This window comes from Octodon degus, unplaced genomic scaffold (genome assembly GCF_000260255.1).
Source record: "Octodon degus isolate 3935 unplaced genomic scaffold, OctDeg1.0 scaffold00042, whole genome shotgun sequence".
In the NCBI taxonomy this organism is placed as follows: domain Eukaryota; kingdom Metazoa; phylum Chordata; class Mammalia; order Rodentia; family Octodontidae; genus Octodon; species Octodon degus.
In genome coordinates, this window is record NW_004524618.1 from 14,614,410 (window position 1) to 14,625,680 (window position 11,271).

General features: G+C 39.3%; 1 protein-coding gene across 1 annotated transcript in view; it reads right to left on the reverse strand.

Moving 5' to 3' along the window:
- Positions 1 to 7,032: 7,032 nt before the first annotated feature.
- Ccdc186 (coiled-coil domain containing 186) overlaps positions 7,033 to 11,271 on the reverse strand; it is a 75,060-nt gene continuing 70,821 nt past the window's right edge. Inside the window, exon 15 of the mRNA XM_004631591.2 lies at positions 7,033 to 10,835. Coding sequence (XP_004631648.2) covers positions 10,752 to 10,835 — 84 coding nt within the window. The 3' untranslated portion in view covers positions 7,033 to 10,751. The remainder of the gene's footprint in view (positions 10,836 to 11,271) is intronic.

Consider the following 11,271-nt stretch of genomic DNA (forward strand, 5'->3'; position numbering starts at 1 on the left):
TTTTTTTTTTTTTTTTTTTTCCAGAACCAGGGATTGAACTCAGGTCCTTGTGCTTGCAGGGAAGCATTTATTCTACTGAGCCATCACCCCGGCCCCAGGGATGCAATTTTTAAGATAACTATAATTAATAAAAAACATTTCTTCTCATACTATATATTCAAAGGTGCTTGATATCTAGATGAGATCATAACATTTAACCTACGGCTATGACTACAATACTGGTATAACTGATGCCCTGAATGTTCAACACCTAAGGCTTAGAGACCAAAGTTAAAAAAGATAACAGAGCTAAGGGAACTGGCAATATTTGGGCCCTGCTCTCCAAGGTCAACAAAGACCCAGGATATGAGGTGACCTTTTCTATAGGATCCTACAGATGTGTTGAGTCACATCAAAATTGTTGCTAGAGGTGTACCTAAAAATGTCCAGGCCCCAAGATAAGATGCAATGGACAGGCCAGCATGCTCTATGAAGGAAAAACTTGCGAGGCGCCAGTAATTTACACCACCCTGTCTAGTAAGTCCGGATAGGCATCCAATACCCAGGTGGGCACCAAGGTGTCCAGATCTGTCCCTGCCCACAAAGGCCTTTGTTCTTTCCACATACCCTTGTTAACTCACCTGTTTCCCTATTAGAGCAACATTAGCTAAGTGGCTATACTTGTCATCCTATAGGTTGACGATAATTTGGCCCATGTTGTACCCACATTGTTTTTTAAAATTTAATTGAATTGGTATACTTTTGATATACATAATGATCACATCATCATAGGGCATTTGTACCTGCACATAATGCATCTTGATTCTTTTTCCCCATTCCCCTCCTCTCCCATCAGCCCTTCTTCCTCTCCTTAGTTAACAAAAGCTGTTTCCATTTTTTCTATCCTCTTTTTTCAGCTTCCGTTCCTTCCACCACCTGCTTCCTTGTTCTCCTTCCAATTGGAGCATTTTTCCCCCAACTTCCCAGTATCTATCATCCATTTTGGCCTATTTACCCTTCCAGTTTCTCACATAAGGGAAACTATTTAACAACTTGTGTCTGATTTATTGCACTTTAAAAGTATGGTCTCACGTTGTATCCATTCACCTAAAGATGTCTTGAGTTGATCTTTTCTTTCTGGCTTCATCCTGTTTCAGCCTCCTTCATATAGCACTGACTCCACAATTTCTCTATTTTTCTTTTCTTTTTTTTCTTTATGCATTTGGTACAGTGTCTACAGGGACTACAGGGTCTCACTACGTAGATCAGACTCCTGGTGATCGTCCTGTTTTCAGCCTCCCAAGCGCTGGGGTTACTGGTGTGAGCCACCATGCCCAGTCTCAATCACTGTCTCAGCGTGCCCCAGGGGTGGGGCTGGCACAGCAAGCTGGAGACTGAACCCCGGCCACTGTGCTCTGCCTAAGCAGGCACTTTAGTCTGCTGAGCCAATGACCAGCTCTACATACTCCATATCACAGAGCTTTCCAGTTTTCAGAGTTCTTTCCCACACATTATCCTATGTGGCACACAGAACTGCTCTACACAGTAAGCTTTACCATTCTAATTTTATGCATGAGCAAGCTGAAAGATTAAATGGCTTGTCCTAGGTGTCAGTGGCAAGGCAAGGTCTTCCAAGGCAGGTCCAGAGCCGTTCGTAGCCCCCTTGTGTCCTCTGGTTGCCTTAGATGAAGATGGAGCAGAAAAGCAATCTGTGAATAGGACAGAGCCCAGAGGTGTTCCCTAGGTAACGCAGAAGCTTGCGAAACACCTTAAGTTCGTTGCCCATTGTGTCAAGATGACTATGATGCAATCAGCAAACTGTGATCCCCAGGAAACCTTGGGTTTTAATGGGCAACAAAACAACTGATGTTGTATCTCTCTTTTTAAAATGTATTTAGTACAGGGTCTACTGGGTCTCACTACACAGAACGGACCCATTGTGATCCTCCTATTTTCAGCCTCCCAAGCACTGGGATTATAGGCGCGCACCACCATCCCCAATTGCTGTCTCAGTGCACCAGGCCCAAGGGTGGGGCTGCCAAGGAATGCTGGGGGATTGAACTGTCTCTTCTCTGGCTGCACTTAGAAGAGCTAAATCGAAAGACAACTAGGACAAAGCAAAGGCTCCAAGCCTCCAATAAGAGATATGAGTTTACCAACACAATTATTTGCACACATCTTCTTTAACTGAGTCTTTTTGTTAAAAATCATATTTATGCAAAGAAAAGGAATCTGACTTGTTATCAGACTTTTTGACTTTGGGACAGGCGCTGAAAGTCACAACAGAATTCAAATTCTAGCTCAACAAACCCCCAGCAGTTAAGGCTGAGGGAAAATGTCTTTATGCTCCAGCTGTATCTCCTAGGGTGGGCTGAGCCCCATTCAGAGCAGTTAATTAGGAATTCCTTGTCTCCCTGTTCATATTTTTGATGTAATTGTGTTCTTCATCATCTCATAGGGAAAACATTCTTAAAATAGAAAAGCAACACAGTCTGATGTATTAATTTTTGACCAGAATAGCTCCTAAATGCTAGAAGCATTCTTGGTAAATACAGCATTGGGTAAAATTATAAAACACATAACAGCGCCTCTATGGACAACCATGTCCACACATGGAGCTATTTTCTATATGCAGAGAACAAGGATCTACAACGAAGCGGATGCCTTTGCCATCATGAGAGATGGGTCATTGTCTCGGTTACTCTTCTCTTGTTGCTGGGACAAATACCCCACACTCAAAATTAAGGAAGGAAAGTTTTATTTAGCTCACAGTCTGCTGGCTCCAAGGCAGAGTGGCACATGGCAAAGGGCAACCTTTCATGGTGGGAGAAAAGAGCAAGAGCAAATGGGAGGAGTAGGGCAACAATGGCGGCTCTCAGGCTATCGCCCCAGGCCGGTGTGACACTCACACCCCTAATCCCAGCAGCACTCACATCCATAATCCCAGCAGCACTCACTCCTATAATCCCAGTGGATCATGAGTTAATCACAAACTGTAGAAGTCCACCCCATGAGTTCATAAGGCTTTGGGGGGACAACTAGACATAAACCATAACAGTCATGTAGATTTATCAGGAAGGGAGAAACATGGCCTGTGTTTGAACTTGGCTCCTAACCTCAAATAATTGTGCTCACCCGGCCCAAAGTGGTAAGGTCTCTGCTTCTCATTTCCAGAGATTACAACACCCTGGTCTTTGCTATGTAGTTACCTATTATTGAGCATCTGAAAACTGAGGTTAACCTGAAAAAAAAAAAAAAAAACACCACCAAATCTTGGTACACTCAAGTTTCTTAAAACAGATGGGCCTTCTTAGTTTTCCTAACTTTCACAAAAGTCGGGCTGGGGAGATGGCTCAGTAGAATAAGTGCTTGCCTGGCAAACGTAAGGGCCCGAGTTCAATCCCCAGTTCTGAAAACAAAACAAAACAAACAAACAAAAAAACAAAGTCAACTTTAAATTATATAATATACATTTTTTTTTTAAACAAAATTGGAGCAGCACTTCAGCCCTCCACCAAACCTCTATCCTTCCTACACTATTCCACCCCATGCATGCTCAGTAACCACTGTTAGGACTCTGAGGCACAGCATCCCACACTCCCTTCCTTTGAAAAGAATGCATATATGTGTTGTGTAAGTGTTAACCTGTTGGATCTTTGGTTTGGCTTGCAATCATAAAAAGATACCAAGTGACATACCGACTCACCATGGGATATTCTCTATAAAATGTTGTATAGCAGCCTAAAGGCCACTAGTTTTATAGCATGACGTCTGCTCTATAGCATGTGGGGAGTTTGATCATCTAAACTGGAATGTGATAGATGAATAAAGAAAATGTGGTATTTATGAGTAATGAAGTACTATGCTGCCATAAGGCAACATAAATGTGCGGTATCCAAAGGTAAATGGATGCAACTTGGGAACAGCATCAGGTAGACACCGAAGCTTCAACCATTCATCTCTTCTACAAGAGACTACAGGGAAACGAAAGAAGAAAGGGAAAAATGATGAAAATGGAGGTTTTGCAAATGGGAGTTGGAAAGAGTGGGTAGGGAGAGGGGATTGCAAAGAAGAATTAAGATGTTATGATAGGCACCAACTCCCAAGATAAATGTAATCATTCTGTATGAGTGACAAATCAACTTGACAAACTGGACAAAGAACGTGGCTGGCCTTTACTCCTTTCCAGCTGTTCCTCACTTAACTAACTTGGTAAAGAAAAGCCCACCCAAACAGAGTAGTGAAGGAGCTAGTGAACGGGAACCCAGACACTCAAACCCAACCCTGCTCTAGAAAGTGAACAGCGCTCTGGCTCTGGCTCTGGGTACTCTGTCTGCAGCGGCACAGGGCAAGGTGGGCAACAGGGAGACATCTCCTGCACTGCATCAAGGCTTCGCTCAAACGGGAAGTGTGTGATTACTGTGGGACGCATACTCTTTTTAAGAACCACCAGTAACACTTGTGTTTCGCAGTTACACGAATTCCTGTACTTAAATTTCAGAATACTTTTGTGAATTGGATCATTTCTAGAAAGGGACCCAAAACTTGTGCTTCTACCCTTTTGTTTGAATGCTGCTCCCATTGAGCTTGGAAAGCATTTAACTGTATCTAAGAAAAAAGCCAATAAATATTTTGAGGGGGGCACACAAAACCTTTTCTACTCACAAAATGCAACTAATTCTTAAGAAAGAACTCATTCTTAAGAAACATGATTTTTATCAGAGTTCTGAATTCCAGTTAGCAGCATCAGCTCCTTCTACACTTTTCTTACAGTCCCTTCACTCTCATCTGAATGAGCACAAAACCTCACCAGGAAGCAGCTAGTTGAGAATGTAAGGCCTCACCTTCCTTTGGCACGGTAGCTGGGGTCCTGGTTTCTAGGGAAGAGAAAGGACCTCCAGAGGCTGCGGTGGAACTGCAGAGGCAGTGATCAAGTTTCTCCCACAGAGCTGGGCAGCAACACAGCTCCAGGCCCAGAACACAGGCAAGGGCTGCAGAAATTGGGGACGTTTATAACGCGGGACCTAATGGTAGGCTTAATGGGTATTTATTGCTTGGACCAAAGTGGGAGGAAGCGAGATAGAACCTACTTCCAGCCCTTGAGCCCTTTTATTAGTTACTAGGGACAACTACATTGAAGTGCACCATGTGTAAAGTCAGTCTAGCACTTAGACCTTAGTTATGGGCCTCAGATGGCTCAATGGTCTAAACGCCTGCCTAGGCAAGCACAGGGGTTCGATCCCTAGTACCACATGCTGTACTAGCCCCACCCCAGGCACGCTGAGCTGGCCACCAAGCCACTGAGGCCAGGCATGGTGGTGCATACCCGCAATCCCAGTGCTGAGAAGGCTGAGGAGGATCACTACAAGTCTGAGCTGTGTAGCAAGACCCTGTACCAAATACATAATGAAATAAAAAAATAGAATGCTAATTACCGTATCTAAAAGTTGAATATCATCAAGCTGAATTTATTTTGGTGGAGCCTTTTTTTTTGTGTATCAGGAATCAAACCCAGGCCCTTGCACTTACTGGGCAGGCACTGTGCTCTATCCCTAGCTTTGGTGGATCCTAAACTTTCAGTAGAACTCCCTTGAACATAGCATCCCATCCCTTCTGTAGTACCACCAGGGCAGCTAGTGTGGCAGCGTGGCCTTTGGATCATCAAAGGCCTGGCAATTCCCCCAGAAATAGGCTGTTTCTTAAGTGTATGGTCCTCTCCACTTAGAGCTTTTAAACAATATAAATAGTTTTTTTGTTGTTTTTGTTTTTTTGTGCAGGGTCTCACTACAGCTCAAACTTGTAGTGATCCTCCTGTTTTCTGCCTCCCTAGAGCTGCGATTACAGGTGTGCGCCACCATGTCCAGATTCCACTGACCGCTCAGCAAGCCCAGGGGCAGGGCCTGCGCAGCATGCAGTGCCAGGGACTGAACCCTGGTCCCTCCACTTCACTTAAGCAAGCACTTAGTCTGCTGAGCTATCTTGCCGGCCCTACCAATATGAAGCTTCTTAAATGAAACTTGCATCTATAGAGCAGAAACGTCACTTCTAGGCACTGTGTTCTCAGAATCAAAACTCAAAAGGAGCACCAGCCAGCTGCAGAGGGAGCAGAAGCTCATCTACATTCTGGCTCTATTAGGAGAAACAAGACTTGGATATTTACATTTGTGGCAGCGGCGTTACAATTTAACTTCCTGCTATGCTACTAATCTGAATTCAACCCCTTTACAAGGATGCAAAGTTGGTGCTAAAAGCTTCCAGTTTAAGTTACATTCTCTGGCTACACAGACCTAAATGAAGAATCATAAGCCAGGACCTGTATGTATTCCTTTCTCTTGCAAACAAATACACAGACCTTTAAAAGTATATTAAGGTCGTCAGGAAAGCTGTTTACTCTTCAAATTTTAGCTGTATCATACAAATCCTGGTTTTAGGGGAGTCTTTCTGAGAATGAGCTCATTAAGGAACATGGTATAATTTAATTGTGCCAGGAGTGTAGGGAAAATGGAAGGTAACACTTTGTATGAAACGTATTTCACATATATTAATGCCCTTTTAGCACATACTTAGTTTTTATTATTAAAGCTAGACAACTTGGGCAAGTAAGTTCCACAGTTTTGTGGAAAATCTGAATGCATCATTGGGTTATCAAGTTTAGTAAGAATTTTTACATGTCTACAGGCCCAGCGTATTTCATAAGTGCTATCAATAATTTAAACAAAAGGGTTTAAATGTAACCTGGCATTCAACTTAATCTACTTACTACTACTGTTTGTTAATTTCTAGTCATGACTTCAATATTGGTAGGATGAAGATCAACATGGAATAGAAAAATTTCCAATCTGGTTAAAAAAAGAGTACTCAAATACTTAAATAAATTAAGCATATTCTTAAAAAAGAATAAATCAACCTTGGACATTCCTCAGAAACAGAACATTTCTTAAATGCACGTTCTTCTCCACCTAGAGGTTTTACACAACATGAACAGTTTCTCAAATGAGAAGTGGACATTTAGCAAGCAGTACATGGAAGCAAAGCATCAAAGACGCAAGCTGGTAAACAGGCATTACCTATTTATTAAGTATACTATATACAGAGAATCCTCTTTAAAAGCTTCATTTTATACAGAATATTTACAAAATGAACAGTGTAATCAAATTAAAAGATTATTTATACAACGCACACACATATGTACTCTGGAAGATAAGCCAGTTTTGTCATCAGTCAAGATGGAAGCCATACGCATTTAAAAAAAGTATATCATTCCAGAAGAATACATTGTAATATGCAATTTTATTTTTTCCCTAAAAACTGATGTTTGTATACTTTTTCAATTATTCCTCTTGTTCAGCCTTGAAAATTTTCAGGTGTCTAGCGCCACCAACTGGTATTAGTTAAAAATTAATAATCTGTGTCAAAAAAGAATTCTTTTGTTAAAAAAGAAAAGATACTGAAAAATAGGCTACTGGAGTCAATACTCATAAGGCATGAATAACAACATGATTTATAAAAATATTTCCACCAGGGTAGCATATATTACATTTACAACATTAATAATTAATTTTTCCTTATAATGGCAAATCTTGGTCTAAATCCATTCATAAAAATCTTTTAAAAATTAATATAATGCAAAACAAAGTTTGGAAACATGAATGAGAGCACAAATTTATCTTTTTGAAAATTAATAATTTACTAAAATGGTAAAAATCTAAAGTCATTTTATGATCTTTGGATTTTTTTCCTTTAAGAATAAGCAAACTATGACAAGTTAGGAAACGTGCAGAGCCACCACGAAAGCAGCAATTTTCTCCCAGTATGCTTCAGCTTCCGAAGCTGCACCAGGATGAGCCTTCCAGGCCCTTACTCGCCAGCTAGATGACCCCTCATCTCCATCCACCCAGCGAGGGGTGGCAGGAGCTATCCAGGTCCAAAGTCCTACTGCCAGGGCCTCCAGCTACGGTCACTGGACTGTCAGCCCCAGGAGGACGAGAAGCACACTGCTCCTCGGTGTGTTCACAGTACCCCGTCTGGTGCCTGACAGTGGTAGGTTTGCAAGGTGTTTATTAAGCATATAAATAACATGATCAAACTGACTGAATCACTTTAAGTGGTTACAAAGATATAAAACAAAACAAAAAACATTAAAGTTCAAACTCATTGTTCTGTTTAACCCCACCATTTCAATCCTTGAAACTGTTTTAGCAGACTAAAGTTTGAAGTGGTACGGGAAAAAGGGAGTCACCAAATGCTCACTTTCAAATGAAAACCTGTGAAGTGTGTACACAAATACAGAACATTTCCTGCTCAAAGATGAAAACTAGACAAAAGTGCCTTTAATGTAGACAACCAATAATGAACATACTGAACAAATTTCTCCACGGGCCTCAGGTTTATCGCTGTCACCCCACCTTTCTCTCCACGTATACAGTAATGTTGAAGGCCCTCTAAATCCTCACATTGGAAGCTATTTGTGAATCAGTTCACAAACAGGCATCTCTGACAGATGCACACTTTTGTACATGATTTTGCTCAGTCCTGATCCACATACAAAAGGATGCAGTAGGCAGTGAAGAGCAAAATGAAAGCATTCCCTTCAAAACTTTTCTACAGTTTCTTAAATTTATGAGGAAAAAATGTAATACAGTAAAAATATGGCTTTTAATAACTTTCAGAATTCCAGGATAACAAGTCTGAGCTATATACATTAAAAAAAAAGACCACTTTCCTCAACAACTTTTATCATTAAGCTTCTCCAAGTTGATCTCAGCAAAAATATTAATACTGGAATTTTCCTTCGTCTGTAATAAACATACACACTTTTAGAAACATACACGTACAGGACATGACAATCTGATCATTGTTTGGTCTCCATTATATACTTTGTGTCTTAAGAGAAAAAAATTATAATTTACAAACTTGTATCACATGATACCCTTCAAAGGTTTAATATGTTTTCTATACTAGTAGAGTCCTGGAGTTTCAACATTATGCCTAAAGTAAATGGGAAAATAACTCAGATTTTATTGCACTTGCCCTCTCGTTTTATTTTGATAAATTATTAATAAAAAAGCAAGACACATTTAAAAAGACTAATACTTTTTACATCTACTTTAAAAATAAAACATATTGAAAGTGTATTTTTATTCTGAAGTAACTTGTTTTGGGATGACAACATAAAATTCTATACACAGAAAAAGACACTACATAGAATCACCTAAGTATGGTAAACTATCTTTTTAAATAGTGTTAGGTTGATTTAAAAAAAAAAAAGTTAAAACACATTTCAAAGACACTGTCTCCATGAGCTCAACTGAAGAGGCCATATGATTCTTTAAAGGCTTTCCCCAAAGTTTATGTCTTTTAATTGCAGGGTGGGGGATCTAAAACAGAAATGAAGCTCGCTGCAGTATCTGCATGTGAGCCAACGTATTTTAGTATACAAGTGATCTAAATAGAATACAATGTGAAAGAAACTGTGGTAGGTGAGAAATATAAAAGGTGAGAAAACGTCAACCAAACGCTGGTATTATGGCAAGATTTAAGTGTACATCTTAAATAAGTATTATAAAAATCCAAGAACATGCCAAACCTAGGCTCTAAAATTCCCTTCGTTCTAGACATGTAACTATGCTACAAATAAATATAATAAAACACCATATTTAGGGGAGCTGTATGGTCACCATACTATAATACGTTATTAACCATCAATAGTGAAGAATGATGCTCAAATGAAATGATTAAAAGCACCATATGGTAGTTTCTCTTGGGAAAAAAAAAAGGTTCTTCATAAATATCGCAAGCACTATTATTTTTATTTTCACAAATGTCAGTAAAGCTAAAGTATTTCCATTTCAAAGAAGTATTTATCTCTGTGTTCTAATGACTGAATCTACTTCACATGTAAAAAACAGAACTGAAGTCCACAGGAATTTTCTAAACAAGTATGTTACTAAAAATAACATTTTAAGAATCTAAAGACTTAAAAGTCAATGATTAACACAAACAATCCAAATCTGAAAAAAATGTACTTAAGACAGAAGGAAAAATCCACAAGAGACATATAGCACATAATCATTAATTACCAACAGCTATCTTTCCTATTAAGCTCAGTTTTCCTTAAAATTAAAACTGAAAGATTTAAGAACTAAGTGCATCCCTCAAAAACAGCCAGATGTTATACTGGAGTGTCAAAACATAAAAAAGGTACAGTTTTCAGTTTTTGTTTGTTTTGAGATAAGGCTTTGCTACGTTGGCCACGCTGGCCCCGAACTTCTGGGCTCCAATGACCACCACATCTCAGTCTCCTGAGGAACTGCGACTACAGGCGTGTGCCCCACAGTGAAGTCAAAGTGTAAGAATTCTTATCATCTCTATGGTTTTCTTGGTGTTACAGAAATAGTGAGTTACTGCATGACTAATAGGTCTTTCCATGCATATTTTTAAGATGAATCATTACTGATATTATATATTTTAAACAGAATGTGGAGAAGAGATTTTTAAAGCCCTTGTAGCAATGTTCAGCACGTCACATGATTATGAGCAAACTAAGCTGTTCAGATTTAATGACAGGCTGTTGTGTCGCAACCATATAAAAACAAAATTTCATCAAAACCAAAATGTTCTTACACTGCATACAGCAATGCATCCAGGCATAAAAGGATACTTCTTTATACAGATGAAGCAAAACAAATTTTTGACTAGATGACACACAAAGCAGGGAAGTTCCCAAGAATCCTGGTTAGTAGCTGCTCCCATGTGGCTTTTGCCTCTTTGTATTAGGGCTTTTTTACTCTTTGCTCTGATTCATGCTGGTGTTTAATAAGACGTTCTATTTCTGTTCCAAGGGTTTGTAGGTTTTCCTTCAATAATTAGGGAAAAAAGAAAAGAGAATTAAGTACAATAAAAAAGATTCCAATTGAATATTTTTCTGGCTCTTGAAAGAGTTACTTTATTATAAATGCTGAGATAAACTAGCCAGCTATTTATGGTAAAGTAGGCCAGCCCATTTCAAAGTCATATTTAATCTTTTTACTGCAGCTATAAAAAACTTTTTGTACATACAAGTTGATTACTTAATAGATTTAAATAGTTTCTCAAAAACCCATTATTATCAAGACCTATATGCAGCAAAAATAGAATTCTGGACCAGATAACAGCTGCAAAAAATAAAAGCAGCACAATACATTAAAATGCTACAGTATTATAAAATTATGTTTTGGCAATTAACCATAATTATAATGTATGCCAAAGGCCAACCATCCAAAGTAAACAATTCACCTTGGTATCTACATAATA